This window comes from Stenella coeruleoalba (genome assembly GCF_951394435.1).
Source record: "Stenella coeruleoalba genome assembly, chromosome: 1".
NCBI classification, from domain to species: Eukaryota; Metazoa; Chordata; class Mammalia; order Artiodactyla; family Delphinidae; genus Stenella; species Stenella coeruleoalba.
The window spans coordinates 132,486,535-132,512,794 of NC_137169.1; the positions used below are offsets into that span (position 1 = coordinate 132,486,535).

A 26,260-nucleotide genomic window follows, 5' to 3' on the forward strand; every position below is an offset into this window, starting at 1 on the left:
CGTGTCTGCTCGCTGCGGCCCAGAGCCAGGGCCATGTACAGGCGCCGTGCAGCACTGGTGGGGACGCGGCTTGTCCGGAGCGGGAGCAGGTCGGCGGGCCGGCTCCAGGGGGCAGCGGGAGTTTCGGCCTCTGGGTAAGGGCGCCGCGACCACCATCGGCAGGACGTGGCGCAGAGGCCTCGCGAGGGTCTGGACCTAGCGGTGGGCGGGGCGGCTCTTCCCGGGGGCTGGGTGGGCCCTGCGTCGATGCAGGTGTCGAGGCCCCTCGGAGGGCTGGGGGCCCAGGAAGGGCGGGGAGGAAATGTTCCCTAAGCGCTCAGGTTGACTTAAGGATCACGTTACTCTCAGGTTGCAAATACCTGTCTTGTTCGCTTGTACCTCCCCTCCCCCTCGGTTGCTAGGTAAAATACAAGATGCTCTAATAAATTGGTATTTCAAATAAACAGCGAATAATGGTTTGGTTTAAGTATATACCAAATATTGCACGGGACATATGTAAGCTAAACAGTTATTCGCTGTTTATCTGAAATTCTAATTTAACCGAGCGATCTTCATTCTCATTTGCTAAATCTGGCAACCCTGCGGCAGGAAGTGAAAGTGGCGCTTTCTACCAAATCGCCAAGTCTTTGAGGATAGGACGGTTGCCTATTCATGCTGAAGTCGTCCTTGGCTCGAGCGAGGACGGTGAATACCCGCGGCTCCCAGGCCTGTGGTGCGAGACCCACTGCCCAGACGGATGCTCTGCCCGCCTCACTCCCGCGCGGCTGGTCGGGGCTGTCCTGTCCGCTCGCCTGTCTGTGCATCCATCCCTCTGTCTGGGAGTTTCTTCCTAATTCCTTGATCTGGTAACTCCTACCAGTTTTACAAGACTCCAGGAACTCTTGATTAACCTTCTATGCTAAACTAGAGACCCCTCCGGAAGGTGCCGATCATATAGTGTAACTATTTGACAGGTCCTTGAGGCTCTTTGAGTTCTTCCAGTGATACGTATCCCTGGGGCATTTCGCCCGTTTAGCACATAGTAGGTGCTCCATAAATGTGGCATGGCTAGTGGCTGCTTCATCAATGAAACGTTTATTGAACACCTGCTGCTTTCTCGACTAGAATTGGAGAAAAGTGCCTTCCAGAAGCTTTCTCTTTTCTTTGGTAGAGAAGAGGTTGATGTTTCAGAATGCACCTCCCACCTCCTCTCTTAGTACCCAAGAAAGCATTGTCTTATGAAAGTTCTACTGGAATTCCTGCTTCCAGAGTAGATGCAAATAGTAGATGGTTTAGGGATGATAATTAAATGCTGGAATTGAGATGAAAAGGACGTGTTTTCTTAGTTGATAAGACAAATAGATTTCTATGTTATTCCATCCCTGCACCCCTTAATCTCCTTTTTCTGTTCTGGAGGCTAGTTAGAGAAGCACACAGGCCCTTTTGATATTAGTAAACAAATACTTTGTAAACTGATATTTTGTACTGATAATAAGTAAAACTTTTTTCTCTTTCATAAGTTTGGATATATATTAGCATATCGGGTTTTCTTCAAATGGATCTCATCTGATATATTGTCTTTAATTTTTAATAAACTGCACTGCCTTTTAAAATTCCTTTTAGGATGGGGAACAGCACATCGTCATCTTTGGGGAACACAGCAACTACTCCCATGAATCAGATCCAAGTGAGTGATGTGGGACATGTAGGAAAAAACTTTCCTTGGTGGAAAAACAATTGTCTTACACATTTAATATGCTTATTCTGTATCGAAACCTGTCATAGTGCAGCAAATGAATTACTAAGTTCTTATATATTTTTAAATCTGCTATCAAAATCATGCATGTGACAAAGAAGCTCTAGATCATTTTGTTAGTCAGAATTTATGAGATTTATTCTTTTGGTTTTTTTGACTGTGCTGCATTGCTTGTGGGATCTTAGTTCCCCAACCAGGGATCGAACCTGTGCCCCCTGCAGTGGAAGTGCGGAGTCCTAACCACTGGACCGCCAGGGAAGTCCCTATGAGATTTATTCTTAATGGAGCCTTCACTTCCCTAAGCTGGGTCTATGTTGTTGGCTGCTCTTACCATCTCACCCAGCGCAGGTCTACTGTTGGTACCAGTCAGGTTGCCCTTACCCAGGGATAGTGTTTGGTTCTGGTCTGGGAAGCTGTTTCCCTAATACAGAACCTAGTTTGCCGTAGTTACTCTATGACCGATCCTCTCAAGGATACTGTGCACTGCTGTGTTCTCTTGTCTTTCTCTTGCTTGCACTGCGAAGCCCAGTTAAGTCTGCCTCAGAAAATGCCTCTTGTGTGTATGTTTCTGTTCCCTTGTAGCCCACAGGACATACTCATTTGTCTGCTCCTCACCACCAAACACCACTTCACACAAACATTTTTGCCTTTATTTGGCTACAGAAGTATCCACCCACAGCCATTGAATATAACAGTAATGTTGGAGACCTATAGTGAGGGATTGCCTCTTTTAAAATAAGAATAGAGGGGCTTCCCTGGTGGCACAGTGGTTGAGAGTCTGCCTGCCGATGCAGGGGATGCGGGTTCGGGCCCTGGTCCGGGAAGATCCCACATGCCACGGAGCGGCTGGGCCCGTGAGCCATGGCCGCTGAGCCTGCGCGTCCGGAGCCTGTGCTCCTCAACGGGAGAGGCCACAACAGTGAGAGGCCCGCGTACCGCCAAAAAAAAAAAAAACAAAACCATGGTGAGGTGGGAGACTTCCCTGGTGGTCGGTCCAGTGGTTAAGACTCTGCACTTCCACTGCAGGGGGCATGGGTTCGATCCCGGCGTGGAACTAAGGTCCTGCATACCGCGTGACTCAGTCCATAAAAATAAAGAATACAAAACCATGAACTATTTAGCAAGGACGAGGTTGAGAAAAGGTGAGAAGGAAGGTTCAAGAAACTTGGACACTGTCACCTTGAGTTTCGGCTCACTTTGGAATCTCTCCATCAGTGTTTGTACTACGTCTCAGCTGCCAGGGTGCTCCTCTCTCTCTGAATTATGGTCCATGTGTCTCTAACCCGAGGCAGCACAGTGAGGAAGGCGCACTGGCTTTGGTGTTGGGACAGGTTGGGTGGAATCCCACCCAGTATTGTGAACTTCCCAACCTCAGTTTTCTCATCTATAAAATGGATTCAGTAGTACATCTCTGGTGTGTCTGGCTCTCCCTGAGATAGACTTCTGTAGTAAATATTATGAGTGAGCAGGAGAGAAAGCATAAAAATAGACCAATCTGCAGACACCTAGACACTGACCTAGAACCCTTCTGACACCCAAGGGCAGATATAACTTCTGAAACACTTCGCCTGGGTGCTCTACTTTCTGATTTTTGGTCTTCTTGAAGGTGCTGCTTATAACCCACATTAGGACAGCCTAGGCAGATGCCTAGGTGCCAGACATGGCCATTCAGAAACTCTTGAAGTACCTGGGCATTGATATGTCTAGGAACACAAAGCTCAACAAATTTCACAGGTGACGCAGATGCATAGCAGAGTCTCAGGGTCTTTGTGATAAAAGCCTGGAGAGTAGCCTCCAAACCAGGCTGATATCATTAGAATCATCTGGAAAGGTTTTTCAAAAATAGCTTCTGACCTCTGCCTCAAACCCATTGAATCAGTCTTTCTGGAAGTAGCATTTCCAGGAACAACGCTGTGGGAAGACCTTATCAAAACAGTAATGACTTCTTTTGTTTTGTTTTTTTTACTATAAAGATACACAAGAAGGAGTGGAAGTTGAGGGGTAGGGTAAGCTGTTGTTTACATCTGGATCCGTGAAAGCCTTACATTTTAAAGAGAAATCATACATCATTTCTCACCACTGAACATTTAGGAAATGGTGATCATTTTGTAAAGTATAAAAATATCGAATCACTATGCTCTACACCTGAGACTAATATAATAGTGTAAATCAGTTATATTCCAGTTTTAAAAATAGCAAAGAAGGGAATTCCCTGGCGGTCCAGGGGTTAGGTTAGGACTCCACGCTTCCACTGCAGAGGACACGGGTTCGATCCCTGGTGGGGGATATAAGATCCTGCAAGCTGCACGGTGCAGCCAAAAAAAAAAGGCGAAGAATGGTTAAGATGGTAAAAAAATATAATAATAATAAAAAATTAAGAAAAAAAGTTAAGGAAGGTAAGGAGTTAACTCCTGAACACCTGAATATTTGAGAAGCAGTATAGCAGAGATTAACTACCTGGGCTGTGGCCTCAGAGTTGCCTGGGTTCAAATCCCAGCTTGCCCACTTCTCAGCTGAGGACCAGGGGTAAGTTATTTCCCCTCCTCTGTACCTCAGTTTCCTCATCTGTAAAGTGGAGGTGATGATAGCGCCTATCTCAAGACTGTAGTGAGGTTTAAGTGAGCTAGTAAAGTGTTGAGAATTGTGTCGGCACACAGAAGTGTCTGCTGTATATGAACTGGCTGTGATTATTGGTGTTATTACCCTTTGCCAACACTTTCCACCTGTCACATCCTTTTTTTCCTAATAACGTTTCTTTGTCCTCAATCTACGATGCGAAAACAGATTGATGGCGACTGAGTTTGAGCCCTGAATTGTGAGACTCCAAAATCCATACCCTTTCTACTGTATCATGATTCCTTTCTGAAAGGTAATGTCTAGAATTCAAATGATTTTTTTGTTCTGGTTTGTTTTCCTTCAGGAAATCATTTCTAATAATTGTGTGGTGATTTTCTCCAAAACTTCTTGTTCTTACTGTACGATGGCAAAAACACTTTTTCACGACATGAGTGTAAACTATAAAGTGGTGGAATTGGACATGCTTGAACACGGAAGCCAGTTACAAGACGCTCTTCACGAAATGACCGGTGAAAGAACTGTGAGTACATCCACTGTGGTGCTTTGCCCCGAAGTGGGGACTGAGTTGGGTCACCTTGGGCCTGTGCCCTCATGATGGGAAAAGTGAGCCAGACATACTCTGAGAATCTTAATTGATACAGAAATGGCAGATCTGGAAACCAGACTCATAGACTAGGAAACAGCAGAGTTCATTTGTTTTATTTTTATTTTTGCCGTGTGTGCGTGTGTGTGTGTGTGTGTGTGTGTGTGTGTGTGTGAGGTGGGAGGGGTAATGGTGTTGTGAGTGCTGGTCTACGAATCTTTGAGGTCCTCCTGGGGCTTTTTCAAGATGAAAGCATCCTTCCTTCCTCCCTTGAACAGTGAAGACCAAGGGTTGGTCTTCATGTTCTGTGCTAATAGGAGTACTTTTGGGCTCCATGTTTTTAGATTCTTGCAATCTGTGGATTTTCCCATAATATGCATTATCAGAAAAACACCCTGGCGGTCCAGTGGTTAGGACTCCATGCTTCCACCGCAGGGGGCACAGGTTTGATCCCTGGTCAGGGAACTAAGATCCTGCATGCTGCGTGGCACGGCCAAAAAATCCCCCCAAACGCCCTGGCAACCCAAAACAAACAAACAAACAAAAGAAAAATAGATAATATTGCCATTTTCCTTCTTGTTTATATGTGCCTGGAAGGAGTTGATAGTGTACTCTTCCTCTTTAGTAAACAATGGTAAGAAAGAACCACTGAAACATTATTAATAATTAGAGATTGCTTTATTTTGCCTTTTATACGCCATAGCGATGAGAGGGAGTGGGTGGAGAGTTAGATTGTCCAGGATTTAAATCCCAGCTGTGTCATTTACTATCACTGTGATCTTGGGCAAGTTCCTGTGCCTCCTCTTCCTCTAAAATAAGGCTAAAAATAATACCTACCTGAAGGGTTGTAAAGTTAAATAGGTAATTAGTCAAAGAGCTTCGTGTATGTCTGGCCCATAAAAGTACTCACAGTGGAATATGTATTAGCCACATGTGAATGGCCTTATACTTCTGACACCAAGGTGCCATCTAATCTTTTGTTTATCCAACAGGTGCCAAGAATATTTGTCAATGGAACTTTTATTGGCGGTGCAACTGACACTCACAGGCTTCACAAAGAAGGGAAATTGCTTCCACTAGTTCACCAGTGTTATCCAAAAAAAAGTAAGAGGAAGGAATTTTAGTGATGTAGGTGCTCATAACTTTGCTAATAAAATGTCACTATATATTTAAAGTGATAATGCCTGATAATACCTTTTAAATATTCGAGGGTATTTTAAATATATGAATTATCTTCATGAAAAAGTTGTAAAAAATAGTGAACAATAAATCACGCTGGAAACCTCTTATTTGCCAGTTCTTGAGTAAAATGGATGATATTTAAAACTGAAGGAGTAGAGTTGTATCAAAAGATAAGGAAAGAATGTGTTTTATTCGGAATTTATAGATGAATTTTATAACCAAGAGCTAGAAAGTAAGCATTTGGGACTCTTCTGTATTGTATTCAGAAGGAGTTAATGCCTTTTCTTTTCTAGCTTTCAGTGGTGAGCGCTGATGGGTGCCTTCTCTGCAAAATAAGGCTCTCACTGATGCAGTTGTGAACTCGGTAGGGATATCCTTGTACTGTATTGTGACAAACCTTCACACTTTGTGCTTCTAGAGTGAAAGAAGTATATTAAATTTGTAGGATGGAATGAAATTCATTTTAGAAAAACCACATTATTCATCTGATGATTTGGTAGTTCTAGAGAATAAAACGGCACCTCTGGGCAGAAATTAAGAGGAGGAAGATTTCAGCGTTATATGAGGATGAACTGCGGAAACAGTTCAGAAATACACTTGAGTTATAGTGTGAGGTGGAGAGTTCTGCTTTCCAGAAGGTGTTGGAAGCTGTTGGAAATGTTCCATAGGGCATCCAGGTATTGGATGGGAGATTAAACTGAATGTCCCTAAAGTAATTTCTGATGTAGATATTCTTCGCTTCTGTGACTGGGAATTCTAGCTGATCCCACAGAGTCACACGGGGCAGATTACCAGATGCTGGGAAGAGAAAACTCTTCCTCAGAGGTGGGAGGAAGATGGACTTTAAGAGAAGCGGTGAGCATCTGCTTTCTGCTCAAGATGGATCAGAGAATCAGGGATAGTCCTGCAGAAGACAGCTGGTGGCTTTTTTTGCCATTTGCCCTCAATGATGCTTCCTACATGGTCTATTAAGCTGTCGTTAGACCTTGATAAAGCAAGAATTTGGACTATTTCATTCTCACGTGATAAGTTATAACTGGAATGGAACAGTGGAGGCATTCCTTTAGCCCTTTATTTTTCATTATGTCATGATGCGAAATTCCTGCATGCTTGCTATGTTGTAAACTCTTTGTTAGAGAGTAGAGGAAATGTTACCTCGTGTGATACTGTGATTTATATTAAATATATATTTGGTCTTCATGCCATTCCTAGCACACAGCTGAAACCCCTGGAATTTCCTGTGAGAAGAGCTATTAAATTGTCTTTGGTTATGTTAATGAGGTGTTTTTTGGAAAGCCCCTGAGGATGGAGGCTGGTTGCCTGGGGAAGCTTGTGATTAGGAGGTTGGAAATACCAGCCCCACCTCCGACCTCAGGGGAGGGGAGAAGGGCTGGAGATTGCGTTCAATCATCAATGGCTAATCAATCCTGCCTGTGTAATGAAGCCTCTGTAGAAACCCAAAAGGACAGGATTTGTGAAGCTCCCTGGTTGGTGAAAACGTGGAGATCAGGGGAGAACAAAGTGCCCAGAGAGGACACGGAAGCTCTCCCCTTTCCCCATACGTTGCTCTATACTTCTCTTACAACTGGCTGTTCTGAGTTAGAGGCTTTTATCGTAAACTGGAAATCCAGAAAGTAAAATGTTATCTCTGAGTTCTGTAAGCTGTTCTAGCAAACTAATCAAACCTAAGAAGGGAGGGAGAGGGTTGGTGGAATCCTGTCTATATCTGGTTGGGAGAAGCACAGGTGACAACCTGGACTTGAGATTGGCATCTGAAGTGAGGGCTGGAGGGGACAGTCTTGTGGGTCTGAGCAGCTGCCCCGATGACATGCCAATCCTGGCTGACCAAGGATTTAACTAGTTGTGCAGGGGCTAGTTACAAAGCCGAGGATTAACAGGAAGAGATTTCAATAGGGGACTGTAACAGATTCTCAGTGGAAAAACTCATATAATTGGTGCTGGGGATGAGGGTTTCAGCATAAATTTTGGGGAGACACATTCAGTCCATGACACCATAAATTACAGCTAGATAAAAGTATATATATATATATATATATATATATATATATAAAGTATAATGTAAATCTAAGGCAAAACTAGGTATGAGGGGTTTCAGCAGCTCTGTTTTTTCTTTCCAAAACCACAGGTTAGAAAGAAAATCATGACCAGTTTAAGAAAAAGTAATGATATCGTTGTTTTTTTTTTTGGTCCTCTATTTTAAATGTTAAGATCTGAAAGACATACTGTTTAATATTTTAAAAATGGGCCATTTGTTTTCTCACTTTATCACTAATCAACTTACATATAAATTGCCAAAATATTTAATTGGGAAGCTGAAAAGCTGCTGAGAAAAAAAGGGGTCATTTGTTTAAATATATCTGCATTTTATTATTTACTAATATTTAAAAAAATACCATTTGAACATATTTTTTAAAGGCAAGTTTTCTTGATAAGGTTTAAAAGAAAGTTTTTTTAAGTTTAGTTTTCTTCATCTATGAGATGTATACAGTTGACCCCTGGAACAACGCAGGGCTTAGGCGCTCCAACCCCCACCTTGAAAATCCAAGGATAATTTATAGTCAGCCCTCTGCATCCAAGGTTCTGCATGCCCAGATTCAACCAACCGCCGTTCAAGGGTCCAACCAGCCATTCAGGGGTCCACTGTATTTGTGATCTTCCTTTCTCCATAACTGTTCACTGTCATCTTTAAATGGAGAATTATAGAATCGATCAAATGTTCAAAATTTTGGTGGGTATATTCATATGTAACTTGTTCTCACTCTTCTTCATAACCTACAGCTCAGATCTTAGAACTTTTAATATGAAAGTTTTACGGGAATTCAGAGGAAAGAAATTTCTGCAAATTGGCACTTAAATATTTTTATTTGCATAGTTGACTTTTGGTGTTAACTTTTCCCAAAGGCAACTTTTATTTTCTTATTTTTAAAAATGTTTGTTGAAGTCTAGTTGATTTACAATGTTGGATTCGTTTCAGGTATACAGCAAAGTGATTCAGTTACAGATATATATATCTCCGTTCTTTTTCAGATCCTTTTTACTTATAGGTTATTACAAAGTATTAAGTATAGTTTCCTATGCTATACAGTAGGTCCTTGTTGGTTATCTATTTTATATATAGTAGTGTGTATATGTTAATCCCAAACTCCTAATTTATCCCTCTCCCACTCCCAAAGGCAACTTTGAATTTTTTTTTCACAAAAGAATTCTGTTTTAAACTCTTTAAGAATATGCACTTTTATTAAATCCAGTTGTTTTGATCCTATAATTAATATCCATTGGAAAAGAATCCCCAACCACATATTTTAAATAATTAAATAATAGTTATATACAAGTAGCGGCATTTTAAGACCAATATTAACGGTCAAACCTTAATTTCATCTTATTCAAATATTATAAGATTGCTAAGAGCCTTACATTTTATAAGGCATATAATAACCTTAAAATTCTTCTTTAAAGAAATGGAAAGACAATTACTTGATGTGCATAGAGTTTATTTGGTACATCTATCAATTTTTACAATAATACAAGTGACCAGAAACAGTTCACATTGTGCCCACCTGCACTCCATGTCTAAAATGATTTATCCAGTATGGGGTTTTGCAGGGCTAGAAAGGAGAGTCCAGATTTCACAGTATTGGTGAAAACTGTTTTGTCATGAAATAAATTTCATACATTAGTATTTCATCCATTTTCTATCAGAAAACAGCAGAATTACATTGCTAGGTATGTTATTTACAGTGAAAACTTGGAAGACTCAACAAAGTTATCAGTGAGTTGATCAACAACAGACCTAGGAAACCCCCTGCCCCTCCTTTCAGTGTCCTTTTTCTTTGAAATGGAACTTGTTATAAATTGAACTTTATATACTTTTAAGCACCAGCTTGACAATTTAAAGTTTTCTCTCATTTTTATAAAATATTCCTGCTTTGAAAGGCAAAGTGAATGTAAAAATGTGAATGCAATTAAACATCACTGGCCTGGATACTTTTTATTGCAATAGTCACAATGTCTTACAACTATATTCACTTCTTTGAATGAATTTGCTGGTAGGCTTGAAACAAAATATTTGCCTTTTGTCTTGAAAAATTCCCTTAAAAAATTAATCATTTTTGGAACTGTACAACTATATTTTTCATTCAGAGTGTTTAAATATGCAACTTGGTCCTTGGAGATCAGTTACAGAGTCCAGCTTCCTGGATAATTTGTTATACAAAACAATAAAAAACCTTAAACTACCACAAAATATTACTGATGTTAACAGTCATGTATGTATAACACATCAGTGTCCCTAGATTATCCTGTTAATGGGTGCTTAAACAGCTAATGTACAATCCGGTTTTAAAACTTAATAATTAAATTTCCATTCTTTATGTAAAAGAGAAAGCTGTAAAAGACCTTTCGAGTTCTATACTTCAGAAACACTGACACTATTAAGGCATTACTTAATGAACAGACCCTATGCAAAGTACGTATGCCTGTGTTGGAGAGCTAGTCATATTTTAAGGCAGTCAGAAGGCTCATTTTTTTTCACTTTAAGGCTCTTGCATACTTAAATTCTATTCTATGCAGCCATTAGTCTGTATAATTTAAATATTTATTGAGTGGTCAAATATGGAAATCAAAGCCTTTATATAAAGCAAATGGACAGTTTAGAACTAGATTATAATACCTCTTCCCCATTCAGTTTTTTTTAAAAAAGATGATTTTATATATCTCATCTCTTGGAGAATTTCTTCATTATCAGAAGCTGGCAATAAAAGGAAGAAAATATAACTCAAATGCATTACAAGTTGTCTAGTCACACCATACCGAACTGCAAGCAGTCCATCTTTAGAATAATAGTGAACAAAAACACTTTTTCTTGGTTACTATTCATTAATTGTATAATACGTTTAATTTGGCTATCTATGGATTCTAAACAGTTTACATTGCAAATAAAGCCTAATAAGTAATTTAAACAGAAGTTTCAATACAATGATTGTATTGATATAATTTCCATCAATTATGTGGTAATGATATATAGCAAGACTTTAACCTCATTTACTACACTTAACAATCCAAGTATTCATTAAGTGAAGCCAGCGAAGTGTAGCTAACTTACTATTTCTTTTGTTCAAGAACAGATTCTGGTAACTTCTAAAAGCAAAGAAATTTAAATATATTTTAAAATGAAGTATATTATCACTTGTGTTCATAAAATTAATATGACACATGGTGGTGCTAAATTAAATAGAAGCAAAGGGAAAAATCTCCTTAGGCTCAGAAACATCTTTTATATCTTTTCATTGTATTTACAAAATTAATTCTCATTGAAAATAATCACCTTAATTTTAGTAACTGAATTTTGCAACATAACTCCTAAGTTTATGTTTCTTTCTACCAATTTCCTATATAATTTGGTATTTTCAGGGTTTAGGGAAATGTGTCATTTATTATAGTTCTATTCAGACAGTAAGTTTAACAACATTATTAGTTTTCTACATGAAAAATATTACCACAGAATTTTTAAATTAACTTCATAATAATTTTTCAAAAGCAAATAAAACACTCACCAATTAAAAAAATGTTGAATGTGGATACATGTCATTTACAAGACCTTTTATGCTACAAGCCATGTATATATAAGCTCTGTGAAGTATTTGGTAGACAAAGATTTTGTGGGTAGTCTTTATAATTATGGAAATATGAGCACTGAGACATGCTATTTTCTGAAAGAGTATTCACTTAATTATTTTTCAAAGAGTGCTCTTTCTAAGAGCTAGGTACATCTATAATTGCAAACAAAGGCTGAATAACTGCAAACATTTCTGCAAACATCTAATATAAAAGGTATACAATATAACTTGATTTGGGGAGATAATTATCAATTCAATTATTGTTCCAGGAGACCTGCCCATTATTAATTTGAGAACAATATGACCTTAAATCTATATGGAACAAAAAGCAATCTGCAAGATGTATCCCAAACCTAAATATGGGTGACTTTCCTGTCATTTATTTTATTACTCAGGTACAGCAGGACTAGAAAAGCAAACAGAAGACCAAAATGTCAGAAGAAAGGAATTTTAAAAGAAAAAAAAAAAGGTATAGAAGGAATCTTCCAACAAATAATGGACTAGGCAGCAAGTAACTGGGATATATATTAAATTGAATGCATACAGTAAATACAACTAATGAAATAGTTTAACTTATCTTTTTTCTAATTCTCCCTTGTGCATGTTTACATTGATGCTATCTGACATTTCTCTAGAGGGGATATAGCTTTAATGAATCACCCAAGTCTGTGGTATACAAGACTAGAATTTTTCATTTGTGATTACTAACTGTAAGGGACTTATGGAGAGATCTGTGGGTATATCATCTTTAGGTCAAATTGAAGTAAGTCCAATAAGTGATCACAACCATTTCCCTTTAATTATTGTTTAGATGTAGCTTTACTGTGCTTCCACAGATGTTTCTTAATTGTCAGATCCTCAAATTTATTCAGAAATTCTATCTTAAATTTCCAAAATAATTTTAAATTGTTTTGCATAAAAAAATCCTGATTAACTGATATTCTATCGTTTGTAGATTTACCTGTTATTTTAAAACATTAAGCAAATTTTTGTAAGACCATCTTCTCATTTAGAGTATGAGTTAGTTTTTCTTGATCTAGCTAATGGAATATATTCCTTTCTCTTTTCAGAGAATAGTGATTTCTTTAGTCATTACCTTTACTGTTAAAATTTTTCTTCCACATTTTCCCATTCAGAACAGGAGTGTTTAAAAAAATTATTAAGCCTACTGAGCTGTTTTTCTAAAACATTTTATCTTTCAAAACATATATCCTATTAAAAGTGTTTTTAATTTTTTTAAAAAGTTCTAATTTCTTTGCAAGCCTTCTTCCCAATTTAAAGTTTTATACAGATATAAAATCATTGATTTTTCTATGAGCCAAGCATCAGATATGTTACTTTTTAAAGATAGCAAAATTGAATCACATAGGTTAAACTGGTTGTCTACAGTCACACAGTAAGTTAGATAAAGCAAAAGAGGTTCCAGAAGGGTATAACGCTAAACCCCATTCACTAGTGTCTTCCTCACCAATATTTCCTAAAATGATGACTAAACTAAATAATACATAAGTGTTAATAAGTGGAATTTCCAAGAAATTTCAACTAACAAGGATAGGGTAGGATCATAAGATTAGTTTTTGTTTTACTAATTACAACTCTATCCTGAAAATATTTACATATTTTCTAGGAAATAAAGTTTACTTTTCTTAGGATTGTTTTTTAGAAGCAACATTTTCCTAATCAGCAATAATGCTAGAAGTAATTCAGAAAATAAAACTTCTTTATCACTTGAGTACATTTTATTCATAATGAGGTAAAGTATTTTTATTCTTTCTATATGACTATGTTATATAGCAATACAGGTTATTAAGACATTAATTGTGCTTGAGGGTTACTATGAACTACAGAAGTATACATGTTCACAAGTTCTGTTTTTCTACACCTAAAGCAATCATGTATATACATTATTTCCTAATACCTAAAAAGATAAAAGTCTTGAATAATTCTATTTTATCACCTACTCTTGTAAGTCAATGTCTTCCCATTTTGTCGGGAAATGAACACTGGAATGGGAATGAAGAGACCAAGGTTTCTAGATCTAGATCTAGGGCTCCAAAGTCACACTCTCTCAGACCATGGATCCCTAAACTAACTCAAACAATTACCTTTTAAATTTCTAAGGTTTCTTCCAGCTTCTAAAGCTCCATGATTTGAAAATACAGCTACCTTCAGTGGTGGCTTTTAGTTTTTTCTTTCTAAAATCTTACCATTTAATAGACTTATTTATGTGACTTCAAAAAAGTCACATCTAATCTTACTTCTGATGGATTTAATATTAGTTCCTGAACATATCTATCTAAAAACAATATAGAAACAGTGTTTAACTGAAGGAAATAAACGTTTATACTATATTCCACTTAACATTTCTATTAGGAATAAAAAGTTAGATCATGTTATAATTTTTAATTTAAGAAGATTTTGGGGCTCCCCTGGTGGCGCAATGGTTGAGAGTCCGCCTGCCGATGCAGGGGACGCGGGTTCGTGCCCCGGTCCGGGAGGATCCCACATGCTGCGGAGAGGCTGGGCCCGTGAGCCACGGCTGCTGAGCCTGCGCATCTGGAGCCTGTGCTCCGCAATGGGAGAGCCCACAACAGTGAGAGGCCCGCGTACCGCAAAAAAAAGGAAAAAAAAAAGATTTTGGGTTTACTTAAAGAATTCAAGTACTATTACAAAATTCTGTTAGGTTCTTTAAACTCAATCTGAACATAATATTTTAATGTATCAAAAGTAGCTAACATGTCAAATCCAATGCCTGACAGAGGATAAAAAACAGATATCACAAGCCATGTATTTTTTTTTGGGGGGGGGTAATGGTGCTACTAGCTTTGCTGACAAAAAAATCAGGTAAATCATAATATTTACAAATTGCTACCAGTGGCCTTGAAGGAAGAGCTACATATCAGACAAGGCCAGCATTAATTTATCAAATAAGTTTGAAAGGAACATTGTCTTATTACTCCCAGAGCCCAAATTTCTCATGAAACAGAAGAAAATATACAAATTCTAACATTACGTAAGTCCCTCTGCCCCCCAAAACATAAAACCTCTAACCCCCAAGCACGTGAAAGTATAATTTACATTTACTAGCTTGACTTTTCATATAATATTGAGAAGGGCTTTATAAATCCCCAGTAAATCTTTAAATACATTTAAAGAACAATACATAAAAACTGAAGTTTTATGTGCACATTATCTTAGACAGCCATGATATAATTATGAGCAAATATACTGGCAGTTCAACAGGTTAAACCTCCCCACAAAGAAGGGATACTTGCTCAAGAAAATAGTGCACTTTATAATGAATAGGAAGTTTAATATACACAAATAAAATAGAAAAAATTAATTTCTTACAGACTGGTTAGTGATAATATGCCACACAAAAATTGCCTTTCAAACCTGAAAGACCTACCTTGCTTTATTATTTTTTTATACTATCAAAAAAGAATGTTTTGTCACAAATGAATAATGGACAAAGCCACAGATGAATAATGGACAAAGAGAGAGGAGGCCACTAACATGTTTACCATTAGAAATATCTAAAACCCATTTACAATTGGCTAAAAAAATAGATAAAAGTAATTAAAACAATATTTTTAAAGTAAGGAAAAAGCTAATCTGGCTATGTTTGAGATTTTAATTGTCATACTTTCAGATTATGAATGGGGGGAGTTAAATGCTTGAAACATCTGTTTTCATTTAAGAGAATGAAAAAAAAAGTGTGCCTACATGTGGCTATGTTGTTATAAGCCAGAGGAAACTGTCAAGTCATGCCCCCTCACTCACAGCAATAAACAAACAAAAGCAAACCAAAATAGACTTCCTTAGCTGACACAAACTTCAGATCTCAGGGGTTTCCCTTATGTTTCTGGTTAATGGTAACAATTCTACAAGTGTAAATTAAACCACAGAAACAAAATATCTTTTTCACTGACTGAGAAAGCTGCTATTTATGTGACTGTAGAAAACTGTTAAAGGAATTTGTAAAACTCATTCATAATCAAATGTCTTTTTTTTTTTGTTTTTTTTGTTTGTTTTTTTAACCCCCTTGGTATAAAAGTTTACAAATGAGTTTCATATTCCATCACAGTTACATGGTCCAGTGCATTTCAGAATATTTGGACATTATCAAAGTTGTCCTTTACCAATGAAAACATTTAAGAAAACTTTAGGCATTTCTCAAATAAGTGACATGATATGGAACTACTTACACTTCTGGCTCTCTCTTCTAAGTACAAATGTGATTATTCGCCAAAGCAAAACTGTTTGACTATCTTACAGCCTCTCAACAAGAGTTCTCTATTAGATAGAGGGGGCTACAGTGTATTCTGAAGCTATTTCCCAAGAGCTAGTTTAGTAGACAGAAAGAACTTTGGGCTCATCTTATTGTTCCTTCCTTTTTTTTGGTAAGGTAAACTTTCCATTATGCACATACTATACCATCATCCTACTGCCTTTCATTGGATTAAGATCAGCTGGGAAGTAGCGGTGTATTAGCGAGATCACTGATGGCAATGGACCTCTTAGACTGTGCTGGTGCGTATGATTAAATCATATCTAATGTGAAACTTCGAATCACGTCCAGAGCTCCAGTATCAAAGCCACACATATCCAACATGCCTCTGTCATCTGGGTCTGCAATGGTAAAACCATTTGATGTCATTCCACAGACAATCAACTTGGCTGGAATATCCATATTCTGTAGGAAAAGATCAAAAATATTTTAAAAACAGTATGTAAGCAAAAGCAAATTTTAACCTAAAATTAAAACACTTTAAATTCTATCACAGCTTTTCATTACAAAGCCAATTTGTTTTTCCTCCATAAAAATCTGTCAGTCTTCTGGGGCCAGACTATGTGATCTTCAGAAGAATAGAAGGTTATTAATAAACATGTCAACAACCTGTCTGAAATTCCTGCTTCTTTGTTCAATAGTTATTACTCATTTTATGGGCATAGAACACATTCCTGAGCAGCATAGGGACTGTGTACTTATGAAACTAGTCAGGATATTCAGGGGCATGACATTTGTACCAACATGTCAAACCCTGGGGCAGTATGTAAGGATATATGTAAGGAAACAGTTCCCTGGGGTTATCAATTTTTGGTTTATGACTTTGCTATGTATAACATATACGTCACATGTAATAACCTGTTCTCTACAGCTATGATTTCAGGCTAAAATAATTGAGTTTTTGAGAAAAACCAACAATCACTGAGTGTGCACTATGTCAGACACGATGTGCTCTTTGGGCAATTTATCTAATGTAATTGTTATAACAACCCTAAAAGCTACGCAGTACTTTTAACTACTATGGCACATATCACAGTAGTGATATACTACTATGACATGTATCAGTTAAATATTGATAATTCACTTGGATCCACAGTTAGTATAACGAGAAAGGCCCAGGACTCAGAACCCAGGCTGTCTTGACTCCGAATTCCGTTCTCTCACTTGTTCTCAAACTTAAGCATACATTAGAATCCCCGGAAGGGCTTGTTAAAACACAGTCCCACCCCAGAGTTCCTGATTTAGCAGGTCTCCCCATGGGGCCCAGGAATATTCATTTCTAACAAGGTGCCAGGTGATGCTAAGGCTGCTAGTAGGGAAATCACACTTTGAGAACCACTGCTCTTCATCAAGCTCTATTTCCACTTCCGGTCACACTCGCCACAATTCAAGTGCTCCACAGGCCACGTGACTGGTAGATTTCATACTGGATAGTGCAAATATAGAACAATTCCGTCATTTCAGAAAGCTCAACTAGAGAGCACTGATTAGAACACAGAAATACCCATAAAGCTTAAAACACAGATTACAGCTTTGCTTTAGGTTTATGTAATCCTTAGCAAAACTCAGAAATGATGCTTTAATTTTTCAAGGAGCACACTGAATCATTAAAAATTTACAGTTAAGGTAACAAAAATTTTGATTATTATTGAAAATACTGTTTGCAAAAGATATTAAAATGTATGGAACTGGAACTTGTTGAAATAAATTATGTATGTGTAGGTAGTACTTCCTTATTTCCAGAACTGGTGTTATATTCCTATACAAGGGTACAGAACTACTGAGTCCAGAACGGGTGTAACATTCCTATACAAAGGTACAGAACTACCTTCAGTATCATTTTTTGAAAAATATAGTCAATGTTTGAGAATCGAATCTTATTTGGGGTGAGAAAGAATATTAGAATTTATCTTACCTTTCGATATTCCCTCAGAGCAACGGCAGGATGGACATGTCCAGCAAAGGTCTCGTTATCAGTGAATACTATGAAGACATCGGCAGCTGTATTTGTGTTTTGAGCCCAGATCATTGGAAGAGAGCAATCAGTTCCACCTGCTGGGATCTAACTCGGAAAAAAAACATGGATAAGAATACAAGAAAATGCCCTCATTTCTGTACTGACATGTCTGAAATAATTAAATACTTAAAAATACTATTTTATAGGTTATTTTGTTTAGACCCAATATATAGGCTTTCCCAAGGCTTGTAAATATATTTCTGATTCTGTGTTCATGAGAAAGTTGAGATGAAACAATTTGTTCTCACAAATTTATTAATATCAGGAATGACATCAATAAATTTTTATATAATACATGTTAAATAAACTTAATAAAACAGTTTCTTACCTGGCTCATAGCCATTAAAACCTGTTGTAAGGTCATATCTGTAGTCACTGGACATGGTACCATTTCATCTGAAAAAGCAACTATATGAGAATCTTTTTCTGTTCGTGTGACAACCTGAAAAATTCAATGGTAGTAATTTTCAGTAGATTTGGGGGAAACAAATACAGTATCTTGAAGTTCATCTTTAAAAGAAAATACCCTATGATGCTTACTTTTATTTCTAAACTTATATTACTGTGTTTGGAAACTATATAGTAACAGTGGTATAACTTTCAAAGTACTTTCACAAACTCTTATAAGGAAACTGGTTTTCACAACAATCCTTTGAAGCAAATAGAGTATATATTATTCTTCTCGTTTTATTAAAGAAGGAATAAACCCACAGAAGAGAAGCCAAGAAGCTCGCCTATGGTTCATATACTTGTTATTCAGTGACAGAGTCAGGCTAGAACAAGTCTCCTGTTATTATTAGTTCCTGATCTTTTAACGTCTATATTCATTAATAATTTCTCTAAGCATTATCTATTTCCTTAAAAATACTGGCAATATTTAATCTGTTGTAAAATTAAAATTTCTACTCTGACTTTTCTTTAGACACGCTTTTTCAATATACCTACAATATTGTATATACCTAAGTATAAAAGTATATACAAGTATACCCAAGTATATATATAATACTTAAAGCTTTGCTTAAAACAAGCAAAAACATAATTCTTGATCATATTCAACTTTATAGTTTTGTCCCAGGGTAAACATTTTTAGGGTGGCAAAATCCTAAATTGTCTTAGGTGTTCTCACCATGCACATTGCTGCGGCTACTGTGCTAGCGTTGAGTACACTACCCAAAACTCTTTGGTTCATAGAAGCACTGACATCAATTGCCAGTAAGAAACGCTTTCCAGCTGGCTCAACTGTCTAAAGAGAAAACAAAACCAAACAATCATTAAAAGCAATCAAAGAAATGATAAGTATATTAAATTTCTAACGAATCATATTTACTTAATTTTCATTCAAAAGACTAAGATAAAAGGCCTGATATTTGATTTACCAATTGACAATTACAAATGCTTAGCTTTTACTAGAGGTAAAACAAAGGAAATAAGACGGCCTATTTAGTAATTTAAAGAAGTTATGATCTTCATTTTTTTAAAATCTTTCCACATGAAGTAAACTGGGAATTTCTAGCAAGAAAGTTTTTTGTGGTAAAATACAAATAACATAAAATTTACCATTCCTAAAAAAATCACTTCCTATCAAGACAGAAGAGATCTACTACTGATTAACGGAAAAACAGAGGACAGAGGACCAAGTCACAGGGCTCCAGAGGAATGCAAAGTTTTTAATTTGGTACCTTAAAACTTATCAAAATGATCTTAGGATAACTGGTTGTTGTCCAAAGGTAGAGAGAAGTACTTTATTCATAAGCTTACAAGGTTAATTATATATTCATTTTCACATGAACTAAGAAAAAAACAAATGAATATCTAATCAAAAATGGTTAAACTACTAATATCATCTTTAAAATGTGATATTAAATCCTAACTGGGTCTTTTGTTTTAAAATGAAAATCAAACCATTACCTTAAATGTTTTGTAAAAAGCGGCATCCAAAGCTTGCAAAATTTCTTCATCAGGGCGCCACTTCAGTTTTCCTCTGAGCCCATGACCTGTTTTGTAAGTTTCTAATGCAATTAAAACATGAAATGGATGTATACGAGCCTAGAAACACAACCAAGACAGAAAGCAAATGTCAAATTCAAGTGAAAAACAGTAACTATTTCTTTTAGATTTTTGTTATTATGGCTAATAAATCTATTTCATAAAGAAAAGAGAAAAATGAGGACATATTAATCTTAGATTTAAGAGTCAGTGCAACTTGGTCTCTGAATACCTAAAAAATGTGCCAACCGCATTTCCAAAATTTAGGAGCCAACTTTTTCAATTAGTAATATTTAACAAAGGTAATGCTTACCTTTTTTAACAGTTTTTCATTACACAGCTTTTCACATACTAAAGACACTTCTGAGTTTCCTGGTTCAAGCACTGAATTAGCAGTCATCTTTCCAAGATTCCTTAGTAATGCTGTAAGAGGCATTTCTTGTAACAAAGCCTTCCATACCTATTGCAATAACACAGGTAGAAATATAAGGAATTAAGGGTAAATGTATAACATTGTTGTATCAATTAATAACATAGACTAAGTATTTCTTTTGGGGTTCAGAGCACGTTCTAAATAAAAATTGGTGTGAACTGGTCAAAGGCTGATCAAATAAAATAACTTGCTCTTTACTAGGGTAAGAAAGTGACGTATATTTTGTAAAGGAATTGCATATAAGAATTTTATTTATTTATTTTAATTAGTGAGGCAAATTAACCAGCTCATTTTCTGGAGTGAAACTAATATTTATAAAATGCCAACTACATCTGGGCATTGTGTTACGTGTTTTAAATAAACGTTAATTTTAAGATATATTTAAATTACTTTTTTTAGGAAATCCCCTGGCAGTCCAGTGGTTAGGACTCAGTACTTTCACTGCTGGGGCTCAGGTTCAATCCCTGGTTGGGGAGCTAAGACCCTGCAAACTGTGTGGTGGGGCAAAAAAAAAAAAATTTTTTTTAAGTATTAATTTTTTTAAGTATTATTTTTTAAAAGCATTACTCACAATTTATCCTTTTAATACACAGCGTAAGTTCCTCGTGTTTAATCACATGCTTTAACATATTATAATTTGCTTACCTCTTTAGACTTCAAGTGATTTGTTAGGAGATGCTCCCTAACCAGTCTGTGCTCTTCTATCAGATGAATGACTTCCAGTTCATCTTTTGTGTGCTTCACTTTCTCTACAGCCTCCAGATACTTTAATAATTTCTCAGTCTCCACAGAAAGTGCTTTTTCTTTATACATTTCATGGACCTCTTTCCAGCCCTTTGTAATATATTTGGTAACAATAGCAAGTCCTTTAACAAAGAATTAAAAAGGCATGTAGGATTATAAGGTAAAGAACAGGACATGTTATGGAGAACGCATTATGTGAAAGGCACATCTAGATACACGGGAGTTTAAACCGACATGCTACTTTCTATGATATTACAAACACATTTAAGCCAATGGAGTCTGCTAATTTTGCCTATTCCCTCATAACTGCTTCAACATGAGACTTTGGAGGAAAAGCTCCAATATCCTAAGTCATTTCATTATGGAGCTTTTATTTATTTTTTGAAGCACTAGCATTAGAACCTTTGGTACACAGTGCCTATCTCAGGTCCACAATCTCAGAACTCACAAAAGTACAGATCTACCTCAATTAATCTCATATTCACTTGCCCCTTTAGCTGCTAAATAAATATGCATTTATAAATTGTAGAGATAAGTGGAAGTAGACAGGTAGGTAGGTAATTTGTGATTTTTTTTTTAATATCTGAGAAAGTATTACAGGCCAAATTTTTTAAAAAGGGAAAATAATGTGTTCATTTCTTCTACAATTCCTTTCAATAGCTGAAAGAGCTTTCAGTTGGGGGGCGGTGAGGAAACCTGGGTTCTAGCTTACATGTTGTCAATAAATGGCTGTGTGATCCTTCTAGGCCTTAGTTTCCACTTCTGTAAAAGGGGGGGAGGGGACAGACTGAATTATTAAATTCCAGGGTCTATGGGGGAATGGTAGGTAAAGTAAATAAATGAACGAGGCCACTGACAGAAGAGAGAGTGGTTAGCACTGTGGTGAACTAAAGAGAGAATGCCCTGACAAATGTTTTAGTGAAATATTGGCTCACTGCTGCCAAAAAACCGTGTTTTCAAAAGAAGGTACAATATGGATTTTTATGTGATGTTGCGAAAGAGTTCATTTTTTTCTAAAATATGGTGCAGGCCAAATAAAATACATCTCTAAGGCAGATTGAGCCTATGTGCTATTTCTGAACTCTAATTTAAATAACTTGATCAAAAGTTAGTACTAACATGCAGGAACTTCTAAATTATCGTGACTCTTGCTATCTTACAGATCTTAGTACAAAGTATTACATTGCCTTAAATGAGTTAATGTTTCATGTGAGCATGTTTTCTATTCTTTCCAAAGAAAATAAAACTTTCGGGGCTTCCCTGGTGGCGCAGTGGTTACAAATCTGCCTGCCAACACAGGGGACACGGGTTTGAGCCCTGGTCCGGGAAGATCCCACATGCCGCGGAGCAACTAAGCCCATGTGCCACAACTACTGAGGCTGTGCTTTCTAAAACCTGAGTGCCTAGGACCCGTGCTCCTCAACAGGAGAAGCCTCCACAATGAGAAGCCCGTACACTGCAATGGAGAAGCCCCCGCTCACCACAACTAAAGAAAGCCCGTGCGCAGCAACGAAGACCCAACGCAGCCAAAAATAAATTAATTTATTTAAAAAAAAAAAACTTTCAGAAAGTCTGTCTTATTATTATCTTTATCTTCCTCAAGTCCTAGAATTGTGTTGGCCACACAGTAGGTACACAATAAACACGTGATTAGTTGAATCACACTTTGAATTGTTTTATCTGTTTAAATACACATATCAGTTACTTACTTGGTAACTTAAGAGTTTGTTTCCAAACACTAGGCTCTGAGAAGCCTAAAGATCTTCTACACCTAAACATATTGCTATTATTACAAGGTTTCAAGTATGAGTTCTGCCCTCAAAAATCTAGAATTGAAGAATCCTATGTGTGGGACTAAGTTTAGGGAATATCTACTAATTTCTCAATTTATAGACCAAGAATTCAAAACTAGAATAACTATTTGCACAAATTCAGAAACTAATTTTTCCAATTTGAACTAGCACTTAGGCCCACACCACCACATAGTGTCTCAACAGACAAATAAAGCTGGATGCCTACAGCCTCCTCAAACTGGAGCAAAAATTTAAAGAAATTTTTAAAGTTAAAAAAATTAAGCCATGAATATGTTAGGGAAAAAAAACACAGGTATTTTTTATGACTTTAGGTTGGAAATAGCCTTTCTAAACCTAACATAAAATAAAAACGTACTAACAAAGGCAGATAAGTTTGATTACATGAAAATTCCAAACTTCACTGTGCCAGAAACCCCGTCCATCAAAAAACGAAAAGACAAAGAAAAAAAAAAAATGGGGGAAAAGTGCATACAATGCATATAATAATAAATTATTAATTCCTATACTTGGTATTCCAACTTCTGAGAACAGTGCCCCATCTACAGTAGGTGCTCAATAAATATTTGTTGAATGAATGGTGACTATAATTATTGCTATTTTTATAATATTAAAAACAGCAACTTGATAGATTAAAAAAAAGATACAATATAATCCATGAAAAATATAATCAATAAGCACATGAAAAGTTGAGCTTTCGCCCAAATACATAAATTCAAATAACAAGATAAAATTTTTTACCTATCATTGGCAAAGATTAAAAAACACTGGTAAAGAGTCAGTGTTCAAATGTGTGGAAAGGGGCCACTTTCACATACTCTTTGTGGATTTAAGCATTACAGAAATTATAGAAACATTTATATTAACCACGTTTTTTCACTGTAGTATTTTTTTAATAGTATAAAAAACCCAGAAGCTACTTAGCTGTTATCAGTAAGAGACTAGCTACATAAATTATATTCATATAATGGCACACATGCAATTATTTCTACTGACCTGAAAAAAATCAATATACTTTTAACTGAAATAAAGAAGGTATATAAAATTTAAAAAAATAAAACATATTTAGGAAAAATCGGGAGTAATATACAACCTATGTATAGTGATTTCTTTTGAAGGGCAGGACTACTTTCTGCATTATATTTTTTTGTATTATCCAGCTACTTTAAAACAAGCATGTAGGGAATTCCCTGGCAGTCCCGTGGTAGGATTCGTGCTTTCACTGCCTAGGGTGCAGGTTCAATCCCAGGTCAGGGAATTAAGATGCCACAAGCTGCGTGTGGAATGAATGAATGAATGAATGAATGAATAAGTAAATAAAACAAGCATGCAATTTCTAATAAAAAATCAAAATATAAACGTGTTTATATACATAAATGTTTGCAGTAATTTACTGCTCAAACTTCATTTGAAAAAGTCCATTTGTAATTTAAAAAAACAAGGGATAAATTAAGAATTACTGAGGAGATACTATGTATGAAGGTATCATTACACAAGCTATTTGGGAGGGAGGGGAGAGAACCGACACTGCCCTTTACTCCGTGCCAGGAACTGTGGAAGTATTGTAATACACACTATCACATTTAGTCACCATAATTTTAAGAGTTATTCCTTTTCTAACTTTTTTAATAGATGAAGATACAGAAACTCGGAAAGGTTAAGTTACTTGGTGTAAGGACACAAAGTAATAAGTAGAACTGAAATTTGAACCCATCTGAGGGGCTGTCTTTTCAAGTTTCACTTCTGCTGTAAAAAAAAAAATGTCAAATTTGGACATGTTCATTTTGTGAAAGTTCACACTTAAAATTATTCCCGTGCAAAAGTTTTTCTTATTTCCCTTCTAAGAAGGACTAGAGTCATTGTAGACCCAACTAACTTTTCAAAAGTCTCTTCCCACAGATACAGAAAAACTGCCCCAAGTCACCATGACCCCTGGCTGACCGCGTGGAGACAACTACCATCCTGACTTGTTAAGTTCAGCACTACTTTGGGTGGCCTTTAGGTTCCACGGAACATATGTCCTAGGAAGACAGGGAGGGAGAAAAGGGGCTAAAGCAGTACAGCCTGGCTATCTGCCATCTATTGGCTAGGAGCCGTTTTGATTCCTACAACTTTAATCATATCCATGCTGCTTTCATAGTCCATAATCAAGGGGGTGAGCATTCTAGTTAGCATGGTGACATTTTAAGATTTAGAATATCAAGCTGCAAATCTGTCATTTGATTCTTGATCATTAATGTCTAGGTGTTTAATTCCAGGTTGGCATTAAACATACATGAATTAATCAATGTGTTCTGAGAATTAAAGGCTATTTCTAGAAAATATTACACAACTTTCTTATGTTAAATATAAATTTGCTATTTGTTGGATATCGGCACCTCACCCCCCGCATGAAGATCTTACGCTTACCTTCACTGGAAGGTTTAAGATGCGACAATCTTAACAGATCTTTGTGAGACCAGCCATTTCTTTGTTTATATTTTGTGACGGCCAGGGCAAGGGCCATGCCACCTTTTTCATTGTACCAGTCTGCTACGGCCTTCCGGAGGGCGCGACCCCACATGCCACATTTCATGCTTTCCTTTAGATCTTTCTTAAATTGTATAAAAGTAAAGAGATGTGTAGGAATGCGACAAACTTCAGAAACAGCTTTGAAAGCGGCTTGTTTTGTGCTTATGTCAGAACACTGGGAACAAATGGCGAGGGCAAAGAGCATAGGCTCCTGCTTTGCAGTTCTGCCTTCTTGACTAAATGTCTTTATTTCCTGTATCACTTCACATCCTCTGCCATCTTCAATCAATCTAATTAAAGCTTCAGCATTCTCAAGGCCCAACTTCTGTTCTTTGATAGAGTAAGTCCCACCTTCAGAACCAAAACACAAGAACCGCTGCAGCCGATTCATATCAGTGACTTGCCACACATATCCGTCTTCAGAATTGGCTATCTGCTTCTCATTCAGTGGCTGCATTTGGTTTACCAATTCCTCCATTTTTTTGTCTTCTAGGAAACTGTCAAAAAGCAAAATGTTATTTTAGCTAGAAACAAGAAAATTCTAAAAAGGAAAATTATTTATTAATCTATGCTCATTGAAATCTGCCATGAAATCTTTTAATTTAAAAATATTTCTTAAGCTCAGTAACTGGTGGTATAACGATCAGAAGCAAAAGCTAAGAAGTCGCATTTTTGAGGTATAGCTTGTTGCTTCAGAGACTGAGCAGGCAGTTCAGCATGGAGTCTACAGGACCAGATGGAGGAGAATACAAGG

The 26,260-nt window shown here is 36.7% G+C and overlaps 2 protein-coding genes across 4 annotated transcripts in view; one reads left to right on the forward strand and one right to left on the reverse strand.

The window, feature by feature from the left end:
* On the forward strand, positions 1 to 12,186 carry GLRX2 (glutaredoxin 2). Of its 2 annotated transcripts, none has more exons than XM_079920021.1 (5): positions 1 to 134; positions 1,603 to 1,666; positions 4,656 to 4,832; positions 5,888 to 5,999; positions 12,109 to 12,186. In XM_079920021.1, the coding sequence occupies exons 1-5, from the start codon at positions 34 to 36 to the stop codon at positions 12,165 to 12,167; spliced, it is 513 nt and encodes a 170-aa protein (XP_079776147.1). In that variant the 5' UTR covers positions 1 to 33; the 3' UTR covers positions 12,168 to 12,186. The 2 variants fall into 2 exon arrangements, with proteins under 2 accessions (XP_079776147.1, XP_079776148.1); XM_079920022.1 differs by lacking the exon at positions 12,109 to 12,186 and adding an exon at positions 6,371 to 6,450.
* RO60 (Ro60, Y RNA binding protein) overlaps positions 9,573 to 26,260 on the reverse strand; it is a 26,530-nt gene continuing 9,842 nt past the window's right edge. For both annotated transcript variants that reach the window (XM_079919969.1, XM_079919968.1), the window contains exons 2-9: positions 25,405 to 26,003; positions 21,086 to 21,306; positions 20,321 to 20,467; positions 19,930 to 20,067; positions 19,148 to 19,264; positions 18,350 to 18,463; positions 17,920 to 18,066; positions 9,573 to 16,409 (exon numbers count right to left, since the gene is read on the reverse strand). In XM_079919969.1, the coding sequence (XP_079776095.1) occupies positions 16,257 to 16,409; positions 17,920 to 18,066; positions 18,350 to 18,463; positions 19,148 to 19,264; positions 19,930 to 20,067; positions 20,321 to 20,467; positions 21,086 to 21,306; positions 25,405 to 25,984 (1,617 nt within the window). In that variant the 5' untranslated portion in view covers positions 25,985 to 26,003 and the 3' untranslated portion in view covers positions 9,573 to 16,256. The remainder of the gene's footprint in view (positions 16,410 to 17,919; positions 18,067 to 18,349; positions 18,464 to 19,147; positions 19,265 to 19,929; positions 20,068 to 20,320; positions 20,468 to 21,085; positions 21,307 to 25,404; positions 26,004 to 26,260) is intronic.